Raw genomic sequence first — 26,667 nt, 5'->3', positions numbered from 1 at the left:
AATTAGTTAATTGCAAATTTCAATTTTGGGTGCTGGTCTAGAATCCTACCACAGTTATACAAAATTGAATTAGGTTGTGGGTTAGCTTTGGGTGTGGGTGGGTCAAGCATTATTATATTATTTATTTAATAATAATACTTGACCCACCTTAACCCAAACGCTAACCCGTAACCTAACCCAAATAATGCGCGTTGTGGTAGGATTCTAGACCAGCGCCCAATTTTGAAATAAGTTAAGTTGTTTGTAAACCTCAGGTGTGCATAAAACCTATTCCGACAGTTCATTCCGTTCAGACCATTCATCAAATTAGTTTCGGCCCTATTCATTCCATTGCGACAATTCCGATCTTTCCGTAAATTAGTAAGCGTTCCGACCATTCATCATTCCGAAAACTAGTGTTACCCCTGTTGAGTGTGCTGACCAGATAATAATTGTGTTACTAACTAAAATGTAATGGCATAGATTAATTTGTTATTGTAGTTGATTACTGCCCATTTCCAACCAGTATCTTTTGCATGGAATGCCGCGCAAATCTTTAGCTGCCACAAATTACACTCACTATATGGGCAAAATATCAAGTTTTACCAACAACATCGTACTTGTTTTATGTTTAATTTTTTGTATTGTTTTTTTATATAGTTATGCATAACATTTTATACAACTTTAAAAGACAGTTGTTTGGAATATAAAACATTTGAGAGATTAATAAAACACACATGTTAAAAAAAGTGCGTTGTGATTAATTGCTGCCACTGTATAAGCCCCGTAGGTTGTATTATAAATAATCCTCTTCCCCAAACAACATAGAAGTTAAATAGCTAATAAAAATAGGATTCAAAATTCGGGAACCCTCTAAGATTCTACTTTAAACGTCCCGAGTCACCAGTCCCTTCTACATTAAAATTCATTATGTATAAAATTAAGTTAACCAAAAATGAATGGCATATTTTGTTTTAAAAATGTTAGTTTAGCTATTCTTCTTTTAACATCCTTTAATTGTTTATTTAACATAACATATTTTAACTTAGTTTGGGTTAACCATTCTTGCAGCAATGTGGAAAGTATGACACATGCATTCGCAAGTTTTTTTAAACAAACCCAACCTTCACCCCAATAAATTAAATATGCACTGTGATTTCCTATACATTACAACAGCTGGGTGCACTTTTAATGTTTGGTGCACCCTGTCATCCCAATTTTATAGGTGTGCATAGCAAGGTCTGTCATACTTTCCAAACGGCGTGATATTTTTTAACAAAAGTTTAACTATTATGTTGTGTTTCACTTAGAAAATGTAATTTTGTGAAACTTTTGATTACTATTTTTAAAGATAACATGCCTGTTAAATGTGAAATTTGCACAAAAGAGAATGCATTCCTGAAACGACCAAAGACAGGAAGTGCAGTATGCAAAGAATGTTTCTACTATGCTTTTGAACTTGAAATTCATCATACAATAGTAAAAGGAAAATTATTTAAAAGGGGTGAAAAAGTTGCCATTGGTGCTTCTGGAGGTAAAGATTCAACTGTACTTGCGTACATCTTAAAACTTCTTAATGAGAGGTATGATTATGGACTAGATTTGTTTTTGTTGTCAATTGACGAGGGAATAACTGGTTACCGAGATGACTCTTTGGAAACTGTAAAACGAAATCAGCAGCAATATGATTTACCATTGACAATTTTATCTTATGAAGATCTTTATGGATGGTCTATGGACGCTATTGTAAAGCAAATTGGTAGAAAGAATAACTGTACGTTTTGTGGTGTCTTTAGACGACAGGCATTGGACCGTGGAGCAATGCAGCAAAAGGTTGAAAAGATTGCAACAGGTCACAATGCAGATGATGTTGCTGAAACTATCATCATGAACATCTTGCGAGGAGATGTTGCAAGGTTGCAGCGGTGTACAGCTCTCATTACTGGAGATGACCCAAGTGGAATTCCCAGGGTCAAACCATTTAAATACACATACGAAAAAGAAATTGTGGCATATGCCTACTACAAAAAACTAGACTACTTTTCAACTGAGTGTATCTATGCACCAAATGCTTATCGGGGACATGCCAGAACCTATTTAAAAGACCTTGAAGCTATCCGCCCAAGCTCAATAATTGACATTATTCATTCTGGGGAAATGATGTCTATAAAAGAAGGTGTAAAAATGCCAACAATGACTAACTGTACTCGGTGTGGATATATTTCTTCCAACGATGTATGTAAGGCATGTGTTTTGCTAGAAGGTTTAAATAAGGGGAAACCAAAGTTGGGAATCGGTAAAAGCAGTAAAGTCAAGCAGCATTTTAATCCTGATGAAACTTGCCAATCATCAAAGTGCTGTGGAAGCGGAAAATGTAGTTCTTCAGTTTCTCGCCATGACTCCCTTAACAAACCTATTCATGTGCATACTAAACGTTCTGCAAACACAAACAAAAGCGTTGATTTAAATAATCCTATATATCAAATTTAACCATTTAATATATAGGACAAATATACAGTATATTAGGTAATATGAAAACAATACACAGAGAAATGTATTTATTTCTCAAGACATTTTGTCTGACACTGCGGAATCCACGAATAAATTTTCTTTCTCACCTCAGCAATTGAAATAGTGCATTACCAAGGTTTTAGGCAGAATTTATTTCAGTAAAAAACTTTTATCTATATGAATGTGCATTTTAAACTGATTAACATTGCAATTACACAATTTCTAGATTAGACACCACATAAATATTTTTAAAACAGCATTTCACACAGTTAAAATTTATAATTATAAATTAAATTTACATATTTAATAACAGTAAAAATCATTGTAAAATGTGTAAAACCAATTGCAAAACAATGTAAAATAAAACGTTAATTGCTCCATTTAGATGAGATAAAATAGGTAAAGTTAATCAGAGAATGAATAAACAAACATCAAATACAGTGAAGATATGAGCAGAAATATAGCCAGTAGCACCAGTAAGACATCCTAAAAACATAAACGGAACAATGTTAGACAACATAATTAACATTAAACTCTAAACTTGAATAATTCCACAAAATTAAAATTGAAGGGTTAATAAAGAAAAAGGGTACAGCTATATAACTCTACCTTATTTATTAAACAATAGTATTGTAAATACAGTAGACAGAACAAAGTTGGTTAAGATTGACTGTTGTTAACAAAATTTTTGTTTTAATTAAAACATTTTGCTTATCACTGTCCATTTCTAGCAGCTTTTTCACAAGACATTTAAGCTTTTACCAATTACCATGTTGTAAAGAATTAGCAGGAATTATGCTTACATAATTCTATATCAAGTTTGAATCATTTTTATATTGTGCTACATCCTCATGGCACTTTTAGAAAAAAGAAAAGGAAAATATTTTCTCAAAAGGCTAAAAACATTTACATTTCCGAAAATATATTTTCTCACAGCAAAATAAAACCTAGTAGAAATCAAAATAGATTTCCTTAAACCAAAGTTTGCATTTAGGTAGTTAAACTTGGCAATATTTAATTCTTAAGGGTGTAGGGCCTCATCTGAAACTCCCCAATGTCAGCACAACATTTCACTAAGTTTGTGATGTGACAAAAAAATGGTAAGGGGATACTAGAAAAAACGGAGGAAGCTATTACTTATATTTCCTATTGTGTACTAATGCAGACCATAAATTTATAAAAATATTTTCTGAAGATTTTAGCAATTTAAAGTAAATGGTATAGCAACCCCAATTTGGGCCGTTAATAACTATTTGCGCACCCTAGCCTAACGCTGAATTGAAATCAGATAAAAAAGATAGAGATTATTTTAATTTATTTTGTAAATTTAATTTCTTCAATGTTTACCTTAACACTCAAAGCTGACTGCTTTGCTTCAGCTACGTCTTTAAGTGACTTTACATTTCCTTTGTTCCTTTGCAGTTCCTGCTTTCCTGTACAAACACAACAAAATAGTATGAAATATGTTAATGGTTCTTTTTGTGTCACAACCTTGACATCATTCATTGAAAGACATTTACAAAACAATCTGTTACTTAGCTGCAAAACCTATGTGCTTTGCCTGTATAATTAATTTTGCAGTGGTTGCAGATTAATGTATTTTGTTGAATTTTAAAAGGTTATTAAGCAGTTTTGTTCAGTGAGTATCTCCTCTTGCCAACTCTTTAAACCCACAATTTAACAACCCTAAGTAAAAAGTCAAGTGAAATTGTGTGCCCACATTGTTTTTTGGTTTTACATGTAGGCAAACATGCGATACTGAAATCCACTTTATCAGTTAGTTAACTAAAATATTGTGGTATTTACCTATAGCCTTGAGTCTTTTGTGTAAAGGTGCGTTTACACTACAGCTGCATGAGCTCAGCAAAGCTTAATTTGCATTTAAATTCTATTGTTTGGAGCTTTTCACGCTTTGCTAAACTCAAGCCCCGTGCAGCTGAAAAAAAAGCTTTGGAGCAATTTTTACGTTTTTCTAAGCTCAAGCCCAGTGCCGCTATAGAAAAACGTTACGTTTTGGAGCCATTTTTACGCCCAGTTTAGCGCAGCTGTTGTGGGGGCTTGGTTATTAATTTATTAAATTGTTACGTAAGGAAGTACTTTAAAATAAGTGTGTCGTTTTGTTTAATTTTGCTGTTTTGCAACATAAAAAAGTTTACAAATGATTTGTATAAACGTACCAATTCTTTTTCGATAGTTGTCCAAATTGCTACCCCTGTTGATAGAGTCTTTTCGACCCATTTTTATCTTGAAGCGTCAGCTTATCATTCAGGTTATATGAGCAACAAACAGCACAAGTTTACAACGCTTCCAATTAACCCAACATTGGAAGTCCGGAAAGGTAATTCATGATACAAACACAAGTTTGCTGTTGACACGTCACAATTTCTACGGGGAAAATCCCCTAATTACATAATCGATAGTGTCGTTTTTGCGGTTTATTGCATATTGCTTATATTTTCAACACTTTCTACTCCATTGATAAAATATTTAGGAACCAAAGGCAATTTTAATTTTGTTCATTTAAAAATTGAGTTATCTTGCAATCGCTTGGATATGAGAATAGCGAAATATTATAAGAGGAAAAAAGGCGTACATCATTGCTTTTTTCCCTCGTATTGTTCGCTCCGTTAAGCATTGTCCTAGATACAACAGACGCTATAGTTAATGGCATGTTGTAGTTTGACCAGCGTGCATGTTGTAGTTTGACCAGCGTCTTGTCTAATAATACTTTCTATGTTTCAAGCCCCGAGGTAGAACACTTTATCCAAGTTTTACCGTGGGTATTTTACCTTTTTATTGAAGATTATTAACCACTAGCTATGGAGGTACTTCGGCCGTCAAGCAATACGCCTCGCAAGGTATTTCTTTATGTTAGGTCAAACCGTCATACTTAGGTTATCATCACGTTTGATTGCTTATAATTATTTTGAATGTTTTAATCATTAGGATTTATTATTTTCGTAGAGTGTCAAGTTTTTATTGATAGGTACCATGATGCCTCATATAGCATTGTTCGCTGTTGTTACCAGTAGGCTAAACTACCAATAATAATCATACTTTTAAACGATAATAATATCCTAACCCTTATGTTAAAGCATAAATGTCGTGTGTTAACTATATGGCTATTTTGCAAATAACTGTAATTTTTTATCTATAGTCCAAAAAAGATGTACTACAAAAATTTTGTAGCCATTCAGGTCTACTAATTTAGTATCATATTGATTGCACTGTGATACACAATAAAATAAAAGGGTAATTATTTTGTTATAACACTATTTAAAACAATTTTAGGGTTGTAATCCAATCATGGCAACTCAAAGAAGCAAAATGCAGAACCAACGCACTTCAATCAATAAACAGCTATGCAAGCAAATGAGGTTGAGGGCTGGCGCAGAAAATTTATACAAGTATGTTATTTGTCACTAGTTTGCAAAACTCATTAAGAGAAAATCAACATCACTTACTTGGACTATATTTAACCCCAACTTATTATTATTAAAAGTATGTTGCTTTATTGAGTGATTCCCAGTTAAAATATATGTATACTTTGTAGTATGCTCTTCTAGTTTTATTTCCAGATATTTTATTTTTTTAATTTAAAATGATATATTTTAGCTCAAAGGACCAGTCAACTAGTTTTAAAAGTGACCCAGTCGTAGAACAAAACTAATATTTGCCTATCCTATTTGGCCTTTTTTTTTACATATGACAATAAACATGTAATGTTATAAAATATTGTATGTATGATCAGATTGTTTTGCTTCTAGCATAACTCAATTTTAAACTTGTCTGCAAGGAAAAAAGTTAAATGCAGTTGCATTACAAAGATTAACTTTTTAGTAGTTACATTGATAAGTTTATTGAAACACCTATCCATGATTTCTTCACTATAAACCATTATAACCGACAAAATGCCCTGGGGTATGGATGCGGTAGAATTTAAGGCTTTGCTAATCGTATTATCTGTACACACCTGAGCATACCACTGGCATTACAGTGATCTTGATTATATGCCTTGGTTTTAATGGTATGGCACTACAAGGCTTGGCTGTTACTGAACATCTGACACACCTCAAAATACATTCTAACAACAAATATTGTTGTCAATTATTATTACTTTACCTAAAGGCTCCATAAAGCACAATAGAAAGTAACCAACCACAACTTTTTTCTCTCAAAATATCAAATAAAGTTTCATTCAAAATTTCTTACTGGTTAAACATTTTTCTCTATATATCTAGCTGTCATCAATATTATTATCAAAAGATAAAATAACTTTAAATTTGGTTTCTCCTCAAAATAGTATTTAAAAACAAAGGGAAACAAATAAAACGTTTATTTTAAAAGGCCTCATCGGTGTATACTCTAACAAAATCTTTCTAATAGTGCATCCTCCAACCAAAAAGTCAAGGACACTGTTGCCTTGGAATTAAGTTTTGTTAATTCAAACTTGCAACTACTTAAGGAAGAACTGAGTGAACTAAATTCATCGGTGGAGCCCTATCAAAACAGAAGGTGTGTTAGTAAATCACTGCCTGTAAATAATTTATAATCTTCAGGGTTTGCATACAATATTGGTACATTTTCGGACATAAACGATTGTATGTTTTTATTAAAAAGTTTAACAGCAAAAATAAATGATTAGTTTGACTTAAATTTGTATTTACAAAATGCTGTATGGCAATTTTGGTTGTGGTAGGTTATTAATTTGTCTTCTAAGTTTGTTCTATCTTGTTAAAGAATACTGTTTACCAACAGGTAATGTAAACAAACTTCCCCAACAGTGTAATGTAAATTGTTTTTCCTTAAAGTCAAAATCAGACCTGTGTTTTAGTGTTTGGCAGTTACAGCAGTTAGTTGTTGTAACACAACAAGGTATGACGACAGTTGTACCAATTAAAGTGAACCTAATTAGCACAAGTACCACTTCAGTTTAAACAAGTCTACGTTTTGATTTTGCAGTGGCAAGGCTTTAAGCATCCCTATGATTCCACTGGGACTCAAAGACACAAAGGAGCTAGAATTTACCCACATTTTTGAGGTAAGGAATGCCAAAAAATGTATTATTTTTTCTCGCTAAATCACTGCAACATATGTCACTTTATTGTCGTCATAATATTCTTTGTGGTTTGGTTTAAGGCGTGATTTAAAGGTTACTTGGGTATAGAATAGGACACCAAACCTATTACTGGAGGTGAAAGAAGCGTGGTATCAACTAATACCATTGATGAGTTTGTTTAATGACAGAAGACATCGGATACTTATGTAACGCTACATAAGAAAGCTTTGTTTGGGTGAACAAGCGCTACGTTGATGGGATTTAAAGTTCTTTGTAATACATTAAGTGCCCATTGAGTTCAGGCAGTTATAAATTTATTTAACCTATAGGCTAGTTGTACTAGCACCCCCTGCTTGGCGATGGTTCATAGTTATATTTAATTACAGGAGAGGAAATGAGCTAATTGTAATTAAGCAAGTTTCGAAATCTACCTAATTGACCACTAAAATCCGTTAGAGTAATGGATTTTATTTCAATGCGTGATTTTATCATTAAAATGCGTGATTTTATCATTAAATGAACAACATTGCTGCACTTCTAAATAGTACCAAATCAAGTGATAATAATATAGCGTATAAGTGTCACAGTACAAGCTAGAATCCCCTATAACCAACCCCCGTTTTATTTTTTGGTTGAACTTCGCATTGCGAAGTTCAACTTTCCGAAAACCATTCGGTAATAAAAACTGCGATATTTTTCTGACGTTGCAGTCCTTTATATCCACACATTACGGAGAGGACCCGGCGATCTACAGCGACGAACTGGCTGACTTTGCCGACCTTCGGACGTCGGCCCGCACACCGGCGCGCAACCAGGAGGGGATTGACCTCTTGTTAGACTACTACCAGCAAGTGCAGAACGTGGAGAGTCGATTCCTGCCGCCACACCGGCCCCTCAGCGTTTACTTTCACTGGTAGGCTTTGTGCTGCTCATAGAAACTCGCTTAAAATAGATCGGTTCACGTTGATTCTTCGTCCTGGGTAAAGTTTGCTTTCTCAATAATGCTCTCAACCGGTTTTACACTGTTGATTGGTAAGAGAGCTCCGATTGGCAAAATCTCCATTCGTGCCCCCCCCCCCCCCTTTATTTTTCTAAATGCACTAAATTTTGTTTGAAAAGGCCCACATCTGATTGTGGAGTGTGCACTGGCAAAATGAAAGACAATAAGGCAACGTATAAAACATACGACCTCGTAAACAAGACGCTCTAAATTATATAGCTTTCCTTTGTGCTTATTCTCAGGACGCTGTTATTATAAAACGGATATTTTGAGACACATTTTTGTAAAACAGGATGATCAACCCTTGTTTGAAATGCATCAAATTTCCTTTAAAAAAGCTAAAGTTCTTTTTATGTTTAAACCCCGCCGTTAACAGCACTTGTTTCGTCTTGTTGGGAAACGTTGCTTCTGTCCAAGTGATAGGTTTGTAAGTTTGCCCCGAGCGCAGTTTTGCCGAGATTTAACCTGCGAATTATCTCGCGGTGTCGGCCATCGCTTTGTGGTGTTGTCAGGTGAGAAACGTAACCTGGGCCTACTTGAAACGTGATGATCGACGATGTACAGAGATGCGTTTGTTAGCTTTGTTATATTACAAAACACTAAAATGTAAAGCTGTAGCAAAATCTGGCTGAAGTCATAGGTTACGAAGGCACATTTTACGAATTTACCACATTTTGGTACGGAGTAGAGCCGATTTTAAACTCAAAAGCATTTTTTTCTTTGGAGTGCATATTTGTTCTCATTACTTTCAATTTTTAGATTTTGCATTGTCACTCTCTTAATCTTAAACTGTTTATTTTTATCTCTAAACTAAGAAGTTTGCTTTTGAAAGCTTAGAATGTGCCGAATGTGCATTGGAAACGTGATTGGTTAGAAGTGTGGATTGTGTAAATATTTAACCTCGCGAATCGTTCGGAAGGATGTATTGGTCTTGCATGGCAATAGTCGAAAGGAAGTATTTACTTACCGAAGTATGATCAACATGTAAACTCAAGTTTTGTACAACCCGAAACCGCTGTCACATATGATAGACTCGTTGCCATTTTGGAGTGGTGTCATTTGATAAGAAAATGATGCACCGTCTGTTATTTGAGACGCCCGGCTATAACCGTAAGTGGATTGGTGAAGAAGTAGATACGGCGGGTTAGCGCCGCAAAGTATGCCGGCCAATGACAGGGGGTCATTATTTCTTTTAAAGCTCGGCTCGTCGTATTTCCGACTGCAACGAAACGTCGCGTTTCGCTTTAGGAACTTAGCTGCTGCGCTGATTTACAATGACGGAATGTTTGGTCAGCCGTTGCTTGCGAGAACGCGCGAACGCGCAAACGGCGAACATGACGCAAATATCGTCGCGGACAAACCGGATTGAACGCGCCACGACCGGCCGTAAATCAGGCGTACCGTCTTCCCACGCCCCTGTTCGGTATTTCTCGCGTCCCCGAGACAAATGCTGGCCTGACGCGGCCGACGGCTCGTAAATACAGCTCGAAAAGGGTTGCGCGTCAGACGCCCGATTATTTTCGTTTCTGCCCCGAGGTGTGGCTACTTTGCTGTTTCCACGCCTGGTTTTAGTTGGACCATGTGTCCTTTGAAACTATTTCGACAGCGCGTATTACTGGTCTTGGAAGACGAACGTAAACGCTGTTTAAAAGTGTACTTTGTGTTAATGGGCTGCAAGGCGGGTGGGATTTCTGTTACGCCATGCTTAAACGACATAACCTCCACGTAGAACACCTTGATGTTTTATCAAGGGCTTTTATGTAATCCAGGCTGAACAGGTTTATAACCTTTCTTTGACTTGATTTCCAATAGATTAACTTAAAACTACCTAAAGCAGTGGTTGTCAACATTATTGCTACCGCACTCCCCTTTTGGTAATCGTCCTATACCCTGTGCCCCCTCAGATTTTTAATATTTATTATCATACTAAAAACAATTCAGTATTTTTCGATTTCATATTCGTGAGATAACATGAAAATACAAAAATTGACTCCTAGTCGCGCGAAGCGGAAAAAACGTTTTTTTTTGGTTTGGATTGGGTAAACTTTAATATATGAGACCGAACGTATTGAGCACACAAAAAGCTTGCTCTCGCACTGATTTGTGACAATAGACAATACGTAGCCAAGTAGCCAACAACCACAAAATAACGACATGTTGTAAGGAACAATGTCATTGAATTTGCTCAGTTGGTTGCTGTTTTACGCTGGGCACTGGAACTGGAGACGTTTGTTTATTTCTTGTACAGCGTTTTGTTTATACACGTCTCTCTTGTTATTTACTTTCTTTATGAAATGTGAAACGTGTCATGGCGATACTACTAAGTAGCAATCAAGCAATGGCAAACATTTTAAAATTTTTTCAATTTATCCTGACGAAGTTTTAAACACATGTCCAAAGTTTAGTTTAATGTGCCCGGCAACCCCTGCATCCTTTATCGATTCTCTGTCATACATAACATAAAAGTCGAATCCCTAAAACTGTTGTTGATGATCATTAAAGGAAATCGCCACATAAACACGGTACTGGTTGTTTTTTAGACAACATAACTTGACCAGCTTGTCGTAGATAAACAATTTTACATTCGGAAAGCCGTGTCATGAATGCCGTGTCAATTTTACATTCGGAAAGAATATGTCATATATTTCACAATATTCGGTCATATCAGCTTTATACGCAAACCTGCCTCGAGCAGCACTTGTTTGCGGGGGCACGACGTAGTTTCCCAGTTCAACAACCCTAGACTAAATTGCGCCATCAAAGAGCCTATTCGAGCCTCGAATATATGCGACTTTGTTGTTTCAAGGTACGACTCCATAACGGGCGTCCCTGCCGTGCAGCGCTCCGTCTCACTGGAAAAGGCGAGCGTGCTATTCAACATCGGAGCTCTCTTTTCCCAGCTCGGTACCAGGGCGGACCGTACTCGAAGGAAGGGCATCAATTTTGCAATAGTCGCCTTCCAAAGTTCGGCAGGTAAACGACGGTAAACTTTATATAGGGCCAGGTTTTCGCCACAGCTTGGTTTGGTGTCCGGTTGGTGTTTAGGTAACCTATAAAGCGATGCTTTTAGGTTTTGACGCTACACACGTTTTTCAGTTTACTTTCGAAGCGCATTTATTATTTAACAAATCGCTTCGTTCTGACGCCTGCTTCTCGCGTTCGCTTCAGGCTAACGCGTGGAAAAGCCCGAAACGCCGTAATTGAGGAATATTTTATGGCGTCTCGCCTTGTCGCGTTGAATGTTTAAAGACGCAGCTCTATTTGGATAAAGGGTGATATTAAAATTTGATAAGGTCTTTGTCATTTCAATTTCTAAAACAACCTTTACTTCTCGAAGATGCGTTTTAGCATTTTTATTTGACCACATAGAGTGCCCTATATTCTTCGTATGGTATATCTTTTAGAGTTTTTTTTGTTCTTATTGCGCAAAAAGACGATCGAAAGTCCTAATCCAAAACGTATTCAAGAAAAAACAAAACATTTGGTATTTCAAGATTAATTCTAGGAAAAACAGTTTCGTACACATACATGACCTACAGAATTCGTTAAAACGAAAACGACAATATTGGGAACAGGCGACTCGGCTATACGGGTTAAACGCAAAATGTTATTTCTCTCGCAGGCGCTTTCGACTTTGTCCGAACCAACTTCGTAAACGCGCCCACGACAGACCTGAGCGAGTCCTTTCTTCACGGCCTAACGCTTCTCATGCTCGCCCAAGCACAGGAGTGTGTGCTGGAGCGGAAAATGCTCGGAGGCTTCGAGATTCAACTGGGTCGTTGTGCCTCCATCGCCCAAGAAGCAATGAAGGTGCGTTTAAACCTTGTCAAAGCAATACCTTTTTTGGTGTTTGGTTATTTCTAAAGTATTTTTTGTTAGGTTATCTTCGGATAACGAGAGAGAACTATTGTTAACGCTTATCATTTATTTAATGTGATCTTATAAAGTTTTTTATTCTTAACCCTTCAGTATATTTAAAATAGGTTCCTCTGGCATATATTTTTTTAACCAACGTTTCGGCTTACTATCCGGCAAGACTTCGTCAGGGACTGACACACAAAGCCAACAGGACGCAAAGTAAAATCACACCAAAAAAAGGAGAATATATGTATCTATGCCAGAGGAACCTATTTTAAATATACTATGCCTGGTAGCAACAGCATATTTATTAACCCTTCAGTAGAAAAACTGTTTTGTTTTTAATTTGTTCAACGCTGAAGTCAGGTTAAAAAATAACACCAAATTAATTTGATTGAAAAGTCAAGCGTTATGAAACAGGATACAGATGCTTTTTGATTTGATCAAGTAAATGCCTATTATAACTTTAATGCAAAATAGTTGTCTTGTGCGATTGCTAAAATCCAAGAAATAGTATAAAGAAAAAAAAACCTTGTATACCTATAGTGTATAGTTTATTTGAAAAGATAATAATTTATGACTTTACTGTTTCTGCATACTTAACGAGATAATTTTATTGTCACTTATGTTGTACTTTCAACATTTGAGCACAAGTGTACGAATGTGGCGACAGAAATATATACTAGCTGCGCATTTTGTACGCCGTTTAATTTGCAATTTACTGTTGGCCGTTTTTACTGCGTTCGAGCTTTCAATGCTCGTAGTTGTATAGTGCCTCACTTCTAAAGGCTCCAGCTCTACCTGTAACTACAAGGCAACGGCAATTTCGCGATTATATATACCAGGCTATTTTTACACGCGCAACGTTACAAAGCTTATGTCAACATTTCCTTACTCTACATTTGACAAACAAAGGGTGAACCAACTCTGTCTGAATTGTGGAATTAACTGTAAGAGTGTAGGGGTTATGATTAAATGTTGAACCAAGGAGTTACATTCTAAAGAGAATAACAAAGAAAGAATAAAAAACATTAAAAATCATCTTTGAAGATAAACACAGTATTATACAGTTTTTTATTTATCAAATTTACTGTGGCCAAAAATAACAGAGATGTTCTGGTAACCTGTTTAAAGGTTTTTACATAGAAAAGACAATTTAAAAAAAAATACGATTTGAATGATAAAAATAGACAATTTTCGCGTTTTAAAGGTACGCGCCATCATTTGAGAAGCATTTGCGAAGATTTAAAAACCCCAAAGCCATTGAAAAAAAAAACAATTCGCCTCAATATTTTCCATAATCGGATCGCGAGTTGTTCTTATGGACAGGTGCTATTTATGAACCCGCTGTGTTTCGTCAGGTATCAGAAAAGTACGCGGCGGCAGATCGGGCGTTCGAGCTGAGCGAAGTACGCTCCTACGTGCCCTACTCGTGGGTGAACATGGTGCAGGTGAAGACACTACACTACCGTGCTCTGGCGCATTATTACGCGGGCGTCGGCCTTCTCGAACAACACGGTGAGTAGATGTTTTTTGGGTTAAAAACTTTTTCTTTAAAGAATCATATCTATATTAAGTTAAGTATATATAGTTTGCATTGATTTTTATAAATATATTATTTGCTTTGTTTTTAAATTTGCCTGTTTGTTGACTCTACACTGAATCATCCATGACTTATCTTTGATCGAATCGCACTAGGCCAGTGGTACCTTTTTAACGCCCGTACCCTTTAAGCTTTCATAAAATTTCCATACCCCCTGTCCACAATGGTCGACGGAAGTAAATAAAATTGTCATTATAGTTATAACTTACGTGTTGAATGGATGCTTTAAAAACAGTCTTTTAAGTTCAACAATATTTACAACACACAAACAATCAGTCAATTTGCTAATGACTTTTTGTTGTTGTTGCTTTTAGTTAATTACGCATTCTTCCCAAATATGCTTAACGCACAAAATAACGCACAAGTTCACACTGCATGTAGATTGTGCATGTACCCCCCGTTAAGAACCCCTGCACTAGGCCATATTAATTAGTCCTAAAATTTGGTGGCAATAACTCCACCGATTCGCAAAAATGGACTATTCTAGTGTTGGTCGATGATGTTTATTGGTGATGTTTATTGATAGCCTTCAACAGTGAAGTGCAACGCAATGGAGCTGTTTCTTTAGTTTTACGAGACTCAAGGGGATCAGAGTTGATGATAATCTAGAGGCGCAATAACGCGAATGTTTTACTGTAAAGGCTCGTTAACAGCAAACAGCAATGTGTGCCGTAAAATAACCGCGCTTCCGTTTCTAATATATCGTCCGCAGTTTTATTGCACGTTCGTTACGTATTCTAACCGATATAGTAAGTTATGTTTTAGAACTTACGCTCACAGCGGCAAAGCTACCTGTTATCACACTCGAGCAATATTAAATCGACAGTTTTTTTTTTGGGGGGGGGGGGGGCAATATAGTACCACCATTGAATTTACTGTGAAAAAAAAACAGGCACATTTGTCCATGTAAGTCACAATACCTTTTGGAAAAAACGAGAATTTTTTTTGAGGTTATGTAGTTTAGAGATAAGACAGCAGGATTGTAGTATTTCAAGTAATATACTGACTATGCCCTGTCACTTAACCTATCTTAATGCTAAAATGTTTAAAACAATTTTTAAAACCGTTGTGGAGAATTGAATTCAATACACATAAAAGGCCTCTTTAATATATAAAAAAATGTGGCAGTCAGAATAGACACAGTTTGTTTTTTGTGTGAACTGGTGTAGTGATAAGTTTGAGCGCTGCAAAATGGCGTGTGGTGGCAAACTTATTTTGTTTTGTGGTGAGTTACTCTTGTACGACACTCAAACAAGTGGTGTAAGATGCTTTTCCGCTTTGCAGTTGCGGCAGAAGAAGAAGAGATCGCTACTCTTCTGACTTCACTCTACCTCAAGTCAACGCCGGGCGACCAACTACCGTCTCCCAATGATGTAGCGCAGCGTGCAGAGGACAGAAGACGACTGGGTAATTGATAATAATAAATAAACCGTGGCAATTCAACTTTAGAGATTACATCAGCTTCAACTCTGCGAAATGCCGAGTTTCTCGTTTATAGTTAAAAACGTATTCCGTTAACACGCTGACGTGGGTATTTCTTCACTTTTGGTTTATATACAGCTGGGCAACCGTGATTTTGTACTTATTCCCCAACAACAGTAATGTTAATACGCCAAGTTGCGCATGAACGCAAACCACAAAGTTCGAGTTATTCGCTTCGTTGCATAAACGCAATGTAAGTATATAGACATACAACCTCGTAAAGCAACTCATGTGTCATTTTGTTAAAGATTGGAATATTCCAATCGTATTGATAAATCAAATATTCTGTGTTAAATTTAGTTGGACAACTCAGCTCCGACAATATTTAAGTTTTTGTTGGCAAAACGATTTTATTTTTCCGAACGCACACGCAAAATATGTTTGGAGCAGTCGAAAACAGTAGTATATCGAATTTTACAATATATTTTTACGCTACATAACATATATTAACTGAATTAATATAGATTGGGTATAATTCTAGCATGTCATATACAGTTACTTTTACACGTCGCAATACGGCCTATGGCTCCATGTACATAACGTGTTGTTTGTGTTTCACTTCACATTTCTTGTCCAGGAAAATCCCACCTTCGTCAGGCGATTTTTTTTCACGAGAACGCTCTGCAAACACACAGCCTCTGCAAGATGATGAGGACTGTAGACATACTCAAGGTGGGTATTATTTAACGTCATAAATATAATCACTCGACACGCAACTTTGTGCTTCGAAAGTTTTTTTTGAGTTTCACTGATGCGAATACACAATATAACTCGACGCTAAAATTATTTATTGCCCTACACAAAATCGAAACCTTGCTGTGAACCGTTTTGCCTTGACTTATAACAAAACGGCCTTGTATAACAATTGGCATTCGCTAAAATCGATAAGCTCCGTTTGGCAACAGTTGTTTGCATTTCTCCGCTTCTCACCTACGAAAAAACGTCAAAAAACAAAAACAATATGACTGTCACGCTAATAACCCTTTAATTTTCGCGTAGACCAAGTGATCAAATAAAGTGATGCGTCATTGTTTGTCAATGTCAACTCGCATATCCGGGCAAGTCCTCGCTGCCCACTATACAGTGTGACAATTGTCACGTAATTTTTTAGGATTCTAATATTAACGTTTACACCAGAAAATGTTGTATGAAGTTGTTCTTTATTGAAAAAATAATTATTACAACACGAACACATCATACAAACGATAATTTATTGACCGTTTCGAAAAAACGCTGCCTTAAAAAACGCACGTGCTGTAACTTTAAAACGTGGTTTAATCCGGTTAATCCTTGTCCTGTTTGCCCAAGAGCGAGTCGGCGGTGCACTTATGACGTCATAATCTGCGTTTGATTGTGACGTGCGAGGCGCTCCTTCGCTATTCATCGGAGGCCGGCAAAGGAATGTCAACATAATAACCAAGACCATTGTACTTGTATGGTCAAAACGGACAGAAGTTAATTAAATATCTCTTCCTTAAGCGCTCTTGTGCTGTTTACCAATACGTATGTCATATAGTCACGAACAACTTCGTAATATTTAGCGGAACCGTTATAGTTTGTTTAAAAACACGTGTCTGTAATCTATAAATGCGTAGCAACATTAAAAGACGCAGCAGCTTATGATACTTGACTTGTTAATTTATACAGCTTTTGGTTAAATAGAAAACAATAGTTTTATATACAAAAAAAAATATTTTGTAACATCTGTTTTATTTTGTAAGTCCTGAAATATTAACTTATTTCGCAATATTGTAAGTCATGCTGAATAAATGGCCAATCTTCATAAATAAATTGCGAAGTGGCTAAACTGCCTAATTTTCTCCGTAAAAATATAACGGTATTCACGTACTTTACCTTGTGAATTATTAAAACCCATTTAGCACAGACCAACCTCAGAACGGGATAAAACGGGCAAGGGAATTAATTTTTAACGCTTCGTCGTTGTTTGTTTTCTCATAAACAAATCTCGTTGCGCAAAAGAACAGGACACATATTTGGCAGACTTTGTTAACCCTTTTTAAGTAATCTAAAGGCGAAATAATGCCCAAGGCGTATCGTGCATGCATGACCGGATATTTTCGGGCCAGCGTCATTAAACAAAAAACACACCGCTGTCTGCAACAAATATTGTGAAAATATCGTTATACTAGAGACACCACTGCAAAACAATTTGCAGCAAGTTTACTTTAGCGTATCGGTGAATACCAGTATCGACTCCTTATTATTCGCAAAATTGTCAGATTTAACTTTTAAACTATAATGCTGATCTCGGTATTTGTACGTTACTATAATAATATATGTATATATATTTTTTTAACTTGAGTTCCCAATATTTTAAATGTGTTAATGCAAGTGGAAAAATTTAACCTCGTAAAATCTCTAGGCCTGGAACGGCCAACCAGTCATGAAGCACAAAGAGGCTCGATTTATGTTTAAATTTACTGTGTTAACTACAAAGATCTAATTGTCAATCATACAAATACTTTTGGTTACCTAGACTTATTCTGAAGCTCAAGATTATTGGTTAGACTACGTACGGATTTGTTAAAACTATCTTTTAATGAACGCTGTTGCAAAGGTTCTATATCAGTGGTTGTTAACCATGGGGTTCGACCACACAACTTTAGGGGTTCGGCGTGAACGTCCACTGGAACACGCCCTATACTTAAAGCTATATTGTAACGATTATTTAAAAGGTCCATGGCCGGGTTCAACAGATAATTATGAAGGGTCTGCAGGGTCTGCAAAAATAAGTGCCTTAAACCACTTAACGATACTGTATTGTACACTACACATTGTTTAACCACAACATTATACAAATGTAAAGGCGGTAAAAACAGGAAACTATCGTATTCGGTTTACTAACCGCGGATTGGCTACTGCTCTTGGCTGTAGCCCCATAAGGCCAAGGGCAAACCGGTTGACGACTGGATGTCCTGTCCAGTACACAGCCCATTTTTAAAAACGCACCTTGTTCGATAGTTTACACGCCTCTTTTTAATGCTACTTTATTATCGATGATCGGTCATCTAACCGGGCACACTGGCGTATTACGACCAGGTTGTTTTGTTATTGGCAGGAGTACCTGCAGCACTCACACAACAGGTCGGTGGCCAAGTTCGCCGAGGTCGACACCGAAGAAGACTTCTTCGAGCTCATTGACGCGCCCGAAATTCAACGTGAGTTTTCTCTACTAAACCAGCTCTAGATTGAAGCCGCATATAAACCGGTGCAAACTGCGTGAGTCACTGCACGGGGACTTATCCCTGCCTATAAGATGCCGTGTTCAAGTTGTCGAACTCCCCCCTTAGGAAATTGGACTATTTTGATGCTCTTACCCGATTCTGTGGGGAATTCCACGCCATTTGTCCCTATATGAAAAAAAGCTTAAAAATATCGACTCATTCAGAAATAGACATGCCGCTATCGATAAGTGTCATCTCCGTTATTGGTGAAGCCAATCATTATTAGATTTTTGGTGCTTGACTCGACACGTGTTGTCTGGCGGATGAATTCCGTCCGATCTATTTACACATAATTGTTAACACTCGCCGGGAAAATGTGAATCGTGCCTATACTCCGACGTCAATCATGCGTTAGCAATCCAGTGGAGTGTTTTCATTGCTTTGCTCATTTATTTCGCGCAACGAAAGGTTTAAGTATCGTTGAAAGGCCCTTGAAAGCAGCAACATATCTACTTGCTTGCGTAAGGGCGTCTGTCCGTGATTTCATCGCATTTTGGCGTTCACCGTCGTCAGAAGTAGTTACGGTCAACGTTAACTGTAGAATAATGTAAAAAAATCATTTTTCATGTTCGTTCACTGAGGGATATTATATACTGTTGCGATATTGCTGCTACAATTCCGATATTGCCTGATACGCAAGTCTGCGATTTCGAAAAAAGTTATTTCACCCTTGAATAAACATATAGTGTTGCGGTAAATATAGCAGTTGCTTGTACTTCGCTGCGTTTTACCTGACGTCACCTTTTAACCAATTTCGATTAGAAGCTAACCCGTTACGCATTACCGAGCCTTTGCTAAGCAATTATCTGGTACTGATATTGCCTATCACTTCAGAAGCGGCACATTTTCATTTATAACATGCTAAACAGGCGGTCACGCACCTATGTCTAACACGGTTGTATTAAAAAAAATTAGCACATTGCACATGCCTGATTTGTTAGCATTTCTTTTTTATCTTTAACAATTATGCCTAGTCGTCCTTGGTGGACGAACTATTGACGTTATGGATAAAACTTAATCTGGTCCATTACAACATGGTGGGGGTAAGCATTGGGCGTATATTTTATTTTTAGTTTATTTTTTCAATTTCACACAGCGTACACTGAATACAACACCGACACAATTGCTCCTGCATTCTCCAGCGTTCGCTCCTCAGACGTGTTCAAGAAATTGGTAAGAAGCCTTTGTATCTATTAAGTCGTTTTTAACTTTGTGGTCTTGTTAACGCATAGTGGACGCTTGAGTCGACTTGTAGGGTAACACATCCGTTTTTTTAGTCACCAGACGCTTTTACAAATCAAATTTAGTAGAATTTATTTATATCAGTAGATTTTCAACTGAATATTATCGCTGTTTTAAATTTTTCATACCACTGGAAAGTGTAAACCACAGTACTATTTTTTTTTAATGAATTGACATGTTAAAAAAAAAGTAATATACTTCTATCCCTCTATAAACACTTCAAGAACGACGCCTGCTTCATGTATTTTTTCTACCCAAAGGGGCCCATTTCGGTGTTCTCGGCACACAATCGCCTGAGCCAGGTTCGAACAATCAACCTTCGGACCGAGGAAGAAAAATGCTGCTTCAACTTGCAAGGGGAATCCCCGGTAACCGTGAGCAACTTGGATGACAAAGCGATGGTAAGAAGTGCGAAATGGTGATAATAATGTATAAACAAACAACTCAAAAATTGTAAAAAACAAAAAGTAAAAACGTCGCACCTCTTCTTTCTCCATGCTAGATGGTTGGCATGGCTTGCCGCTGGAACAAAATAACTAGGGTTGGGCATTTGACCAGTCAAATAAAATCCGGTCAATTGACCGGTCGAATACTTGTCAAATAGGTCAAATATTGGTCAAATATAATACACACAATCAAAATGCAATTGAAGTTAAAATAGACCCTGATTTTACCTTTAAATAAGTATATGAACGTTTGGGCTCAAGTACAGTGGTTTATAAAACAAAAACAATTATTTTTTGACTATTAATAAGAATTTTTGCAAAACCATGCCTATCTTGCAAGCAATACCAAAGCAGTATTGTAGTAATTTTTACCATTACTACAACCAGCAAGTTAAGCCAACAAGTTTATTAATGAGATTTAACAACAAGTAAATGCATGAGTAAAAAAATATTTTTACTCCTCATCACAACTTTTGTCACTATCTAAATTTTCTAAATCATCACCAGGGTCCACTGGAGACAAGGGATTTGGTTCTTTGAAATTTCTAAGTAGCCTAAGATTGTGGTATACCCCAACTAGTGTTACCTTTTATGACAAACGCGATTCATCATATACATGCATTTATTCTAAACTCTACTTTGCTATTAAAAACAATTTGTTATTACCACAGAATAAGTGTTTGCGTCAGGTAAACCCTACAATTTTATATTTTAATTTTTTTTATAGGTTACAATCAAGATTATTAAAAACTCAAATCACAAAACAACCTTAAAAAATTTACAACATTGGAATCCAATGCAAGTATTTGACCGGTTAAATAAAGTGCTTTGACCGGTCAATTGACCATATTTTTTTTTTGTACAAAACACAACCCAGGTATAAATTTCTATGTTTTAGTATTGTTTCAAACTTGTATGAACAGGCATTAAAATTGGATTACAAATTAACGCTACATTTTTATATATGTTTCTATAAAGGCATGATTTTTATGAAACTAAAGCAAATATATATCGCATTTAAACAAAAAACATGTTAACTGAACATTCCGTATTTAACGTATATACACTATTGCACTCGTATACAATGTCTCTATATCTGTAAAGGGTGGTAATCTATAGAGGACAACCGCAGTTGCGGAGCTTGCCTAGGTATAGAATGAATACCAGACTGAACTGCCCTTACTTACATGCCAGGGTCAAAAATTTATTTTTGTTGTTTGTTTTAAGGAATTGGGAATCCGCAACAGTGACGTAATTGTGGCGGTTAACGGGGTAGACCACAAGTGGGGAGACCATAACACCGCGGCTGACGTCATCGCGCAGTCGAAAGGTGGCGCTGTCGAGCTGAAACTCATCTCGGTGATCGGAAGTTTTGAAACCCCATCGGTGAGTTGTTATGAAAATTGTCAAGATATGACTGTTATGTTTTATTCTTTGTTAATGCACTAAAATATGTAATAGTTTAAACTACAATTTGAAACAAGGATAACTTTAAATATTTTAAGGCATCGTGAACACTAAATCGGAAGTAAATACCTGCATCAAATTTTCAAGTAGAATTAATTTTTTTTTTGTTGTGCTATGTTTACGAACTACATGGATGCACAGACCAAGTAAGGATTCGATGTTGGGTTATGTGTAATGTATATACCTGTACTCTAAATCGTGGATGTCAGATCGGTGATATCTTGCAATATAATTTAAATTTTATGTTGTTGTTTTCTTTGTCTTCAAACATGTAGCTGAAGTACATAAATGTCTTTTTACAACGACTTGATTGTCGACGCATTTTGTGTTTTAAAATGACCACCGTTTGTTTGATAAGCTAAATTGTGGACGTCTGTGATGCTATGCTTGCTTTGTTTTCTTTATTGTTGTCGCTTATGCAGTCACATCCTATTTTTTGCCTTGCCTTTTGCTTGTGGATAACTTGCAATAGCACTGTTATCCCAACTATCTATATTTTGGACTCTTTGGAAAATCTCTACGACTTAAAGATGAGAGCATAGCTCAGTAATGTTTTGCAGTGGTTCTCAACCGGGGGTCCGCAAAAGGTTTTCAGGGGGTCCATAAAACTTCTTAATATACCTTTATCAAATTAATTAACGCTGGTAAACATGCTTAATCATAGGCTTGCCATTTTTTAGAAACGTGAATCCGGGACGCATATTGAAAACTGCAAATAAACTTAATGTAGACCTAATACAAAACAATTTAATGCAAATAATTAAGTTAACGGGGTTGCGGTTGTTTTATATTTTGTCGGGGGTATTTTTCAGGGCCCTATTTTTAATTGCTATTAATAGCTATTAAAGTTTTTTTTATACAGTACAACAAAGTGTTACCAAAAGCAATTTTTAAAGAAACAAATTCAATTCGTCGTCTTGTGCGATTAAAGTACTATCTTTACACAGTTTCTTTTATACATGCAACAAAGTATGTAACTTCATACATGCAACAAAGTATGTAACCGAAAAGCAATTTTGTAACTTACAAACGTAAAACCTTTAAGCCGAGAGGTAATCCCTGTACCATATTGCGTCCAACATAAGTGAAATCTCGATTGAAACTTAAACCGCCGCATTAAATGTGAAATTTTGCAAACTCTACCTAATTTTTGCGCGGTAACAGACATCAAGAAGTTTTTAAACATATAAGTCTTAAGTTGGAAACATTAAAACTTGTTTCTATTAAAGCAATCAGTGTGTTATGACTTCAATTTAATTTGTAATCCTGAAGACCTGCGACATTTATCGATCTAGAATTACTAACAAACATTAAACTTTAAGTTGTAACAACAATTGTTTAGACATGCGTAATATGCAAGCAATAATACCGGCACCAAACTGCGTCATACGTGAAAAAAATCCTTGAAAATAAATATTGCTTAACGGTGACCGGTTTGCGACGGCGCTCACTTACCTCATTCAAAAAGTTATCTCCCAGCACCCGCCAGATAATATCCATTTAATGTTTTTACTCACCACACACGAAAAAGGACCTAGACCCAGCAACCTGACCCCCAGACAAATATTTCTTAACACCCGCTTGAGAAATAATTGCTAAATGGCAAACTCAAGCATTTTTACATTTAAAATTTTTTTTTGATAAATCTCAAATTGAAAAATCCGGGACACCGGAACAAGGCCTTAAAACCGGGACTATCCTGGCTAAACCGGGACGTATGGCAAGCTTATACTTAATCACAATCTTGGTAAGTGATAAGTTAACATTGTAACATCGCATTGAGTGTGACGTAACAATTCCATTGTTATGTCACATAAATAGATTGCAAAATGGAAGGCAGCATTATTTCAGTTGACATTTAGTATGTACTGAATTTTGATTTACGCTATTGTTCGGACAAATAACATGTGTCTCTAGCGTTCTTAAAAACACAACCATGTATTTCAAGACTTGCTTCGGAGATGCAGCAGCAGAAATCACATTTAAAAAAGGAGCTTCGTCGATTTGGTATATAGAAACTAACGCAAAAACGCTCTACAAATACCACGACACACATTATTCGAGTTAGGGTGCGGATTAGCGTCTGGGTTTAGGTGGGTCAAGCATTATTATTATTAATAAATATAATAATACTTGACCCACCCACACCCTAACTCAAATAATGTGCGTTGCGATATGCGGTATTTAAAGACCGTTTTCTTACGTTGCTTTCTACGTACCAAATAAAAAGAGATATACTGAATTGTTAAAGGAACTAATCACAGATATTACACTAGAAAAACGTAAGGGGTCCGCGACTATTTGAAAGCACCAAAAGGGGCCACGGGTAGAAAAAGGTTGAGAACCACTGCTCTAGAACATATTTATCGTCGGGTCTGATGCGTAACAACTATCGGGGAACAAAAGTTAACGCAAATAATAATTTTCCGCAGGCGTCCGGTTACAACGCGTACGGTGGCGATACAATGCAGGCCAACCCCAACAGGAACTTCAACTACAGTTCGGCCGCCGACAGCTACAACAACAGCGAGCACGTCGTGGTCCGTCGGCCTTTCGCCACCACCAAGCCCCGGGCCATCAAGAAGCGCCACTCGTTCGGCATCTTCACCGGGCTCAAAATAAAGTCAAAGGCCAGTGCGCCCGCCAATTCCAACCGCTTCTCAGTGATCGCCGAGCGACCCGACAGCAATTTGACCCCTGATCCCCGCAGGCAGCACACCGCCTCGGCAGTCGTGCGCAGTGCCACCACCGCCAAGTACATTCCCGGGAACGGCACGGTGCTCAGGCCCAAGAAAGTACCGTACGCCCACAGAGGCCAGTGGTAGTGGGTTCCTCTTTGTCTATTGGTTTAAATTGCGTAGTCGAGAGGTCTGAGATGAACTTCCCTGGGACACGCAACCTCGCTTAGTACTGCCCTCCAAAACTTACAAAATATGACACCTGCCTTTTCGCTTTGCATTAGTTCGGAAAGTGCAGGGACTTGTTTTTCACCTATTGGCCGAATTAACATGACTTTTTATAAGTTTGCTGCCATTATGGAAACTAAAAAGTAACGGAGATTTTCTTCTGGCATTTTTATAATGACATAATTACTTTGGTCGTAGGTTATCTATGTGATATCCCGCTTTTAGTTTTATCATATATCGTCAGCACGATTTGACTTTTTGTTATTCGACCTCGACGTATAGTTGTTACGGGAGGAAGCTATTGTCGTTCGGCCTTCTTTTGTTGCCTAATTTATTCTGTGGACCTACCCGGTGGTACCTTTCACATATTTTTCTCTTTTCACCACTGCAGTGCTAAGTCGGATATATTTATCACCGCAGCATTGTGTTTGTCCCACCTTTATGTTATCTCTATGTGTGCCAAGTTTCTTTAAGATTTTTATTGCCAGGCGTACGTTCTTTTACATTTCCTGTTCAAGATTTTTATTTCATATCGAACTCCTTCTCTTTTTATAATGTGATTTAAATCAGTGGTTCTTGACCGCCGTGGGAAACTAAGTTTTATACCAACCTTACCTGTGTATATGCCAAACCTTTTCACGCGCTCAGCGCGAATTTGCCCTCCTGTTTTAGTATGTTATGCCCCTTTTTGACAGAATGTGTTCAGCAGAAAAACGCCCCTAGTTGGTAATAGCATTTTATCTCTAAATTGAATCTCACACTAACTTACAAATAGACAATTCGTTGGATACGGCGACAAGTTTACATAACTTAGTGTAAGTTTTGGTATTTGTCTTTTACAAAACTAATTCTAGTGTTTTATTTGTTACATAACCGGATGAGCAAATTTTACAGAAAAGTCTTATTGTTGCATAACTGTAAAAGAATAATCCATAAATTGTAGCAAAATTATAAGGAGATTTGGCATACTACCACGAAAAGGCCTCGCACTAGAATTATGTAAAAATATTAGTATATCTCAAAATGTCCTAATTTTATACTAACATTTCCAGATTACCTAGTAGCCCAATAATGATTAGCTTTAGTTGTTTCAGTAAAGAATCGTTGGTTCGAAATTTAACTACCCTTCCACAAAAGGATCTGTTCGTTTTTAACGGCCCGCAAGTGTCAAAGGTTAAGAACCACTGGTCTATAATTCAAATGGAATGCCAAATATGTGTGGCTTGGAATACGACGAAATTTCTTTAAACTGTTTTCCTTTATTCCAAAAAAGAAAAATCACGATTAAACAACTTTTTCTTTTGATTGCAATTCTTTCCATTATGTACTCTGTGAAGAGTTTTTATTGCTGTAACTTGCATGCGTGTTGTTTAGGTCACTCGATATACGCTCTGATATACACCTGTCTTGTACGTACTATGTCATCACAACTTCGTTTTCTGTTTCATAAGTGAGACCACCTTTCTCCTCGCGAATAGCATTTCTGTCAAACAGATTGTTCTTTTTTTTCTCGGGCAACCTTTACTCCTTTCTGCCTTCTTTATATTTGCATTGTCTATAGTGATGCATTAGTTTATTGCCTTTATAAAGTTTTACCATGTGCGGAAGTCAAACGTCGCATGATGTTTTAAAAATTTAAAATCTAACAAACGGTTGTATGACACAGAAAATTAATTGTTTTTTTCTAATGCGACATTATATGGTGATTTTGCCTTTTAATGCGCATTAGCCCTATATATTTTGCCTTGTGCGTCAAATTTGCGGTAAGTTCCTAGTTCTGTATCCTAATTATTACTGTTTGTTGTGAGTTGCCTTTCGACTAACTCTATGAGAATACACAAAAAGAACAATATGACATAGAGCTAGGTT

General features: G+C 36.7%; 3 protein-coding genes across 4 annotated transcripts; 2 read left to right on the top strand and 1 right to left on the bottom strand.

Annotated features, from left to right (window-relative positions):
- The first annotated feature begins 1,293 nt into the window (after positions 1-1,293).
- LOC146160733 (cytoplasmic tRNA 2-thiolation protein 1-like) lies at positions 1,294-2,935 on the top strand. The gene has a single exon (XM_083386143.1). It carries the CDS (start codon positions 1,336-1,338, stop codon positions 2,467-2,469), a length of 1,134 nt encoding a protein of 377 aa, XP_083242269.1. The 5' UTR covers positions 1,294-1,335; the 3' UTR covers positions 2,470-2,935.
- LOC146160732 (triple QxxK/R motif-containing protein-like) lies at positions 2,092-4,850 on the bottom strand. The gene is made up of 3 exons (XM_083386144.1): positions 4,668-4,850; positions 3,838-3,923; positions 2,092-2,976 (listed from the first exon to the last, which is right to left on the bottom strand). The coding sequence occupies exons 1-3, from the start codon at positions 4,726-4,728 to the stop codon at positions 2,896-2,898; spliced, it is 228 nt and encodes a 75-aa protein (XP_083242270.1). The 5' UTR covers positions 4,729-4,850; the 3' UTR covers positions 2,092-2,895.
- LOC146160731 (rhophilin-2-like) lies at positions 4,689-26,605 on the top strand. 2 transcript variants are annotated; one of them, XM_083386142.1, is made up of 16 exons: positions 4,689-4,828; positions 5,234-5,348; positions 5,782-5,897; positions 6,877-7,005; positions 7,453-7,531; positions 8,260-8,462; positions 11,356-11,522; positions 12,172-12,359; positions 13,769-13,925; positions 15,295-15,417; positions 16,070-16,164; positions 18,572-18,671; positions 19,834-19,910; positions 20,240-20,380; positions 21,653-21,811; positions 24,325-26,605. In XM_083386142.1, the coding sequence occupies exons 2-16, from the start codon at positions 5,310-5,312 to the stop codon at positions 24,715-24,717; spliced, it is 2,166 nt and encodes a 721-aa protein (XP_083242268.1). In that variant the 5' UTR covers positions 4,689-4,828; positions 5,234-5,309; the 3' UTR covers positions 24,718-26,605. The 2 variants fall into 2 exon arrangements, with proteins under 2 accessions (XP_083242268.1, XP_083242267.1); XM_083386141.1 differs by lacking the exon at positions 4,689-4,828 and having other exon boundaries at positions 5,158-5,348.
- The last annotated feature ends 62 nt before the right edge of the window (positions 26,606-26,667 follow it).

Source organism: Ascidiella aspersa, chromosome 3, assembly GCF_963924565.1.
Source record: "Ascidiella aspersa chromosome 3, kaAscAspe10.2, whole genome shotgun sequence".
Lineage (NCBI taxonomy): Eukaryota > Metazoa > Chordata > Ascidiacea > Phlebobranchia > Ascidiidae > Ascidiella > Ascidiella aspersa.
This window is presented reverse-complemented; position numbering and strand designations above follow the sequence as displayed.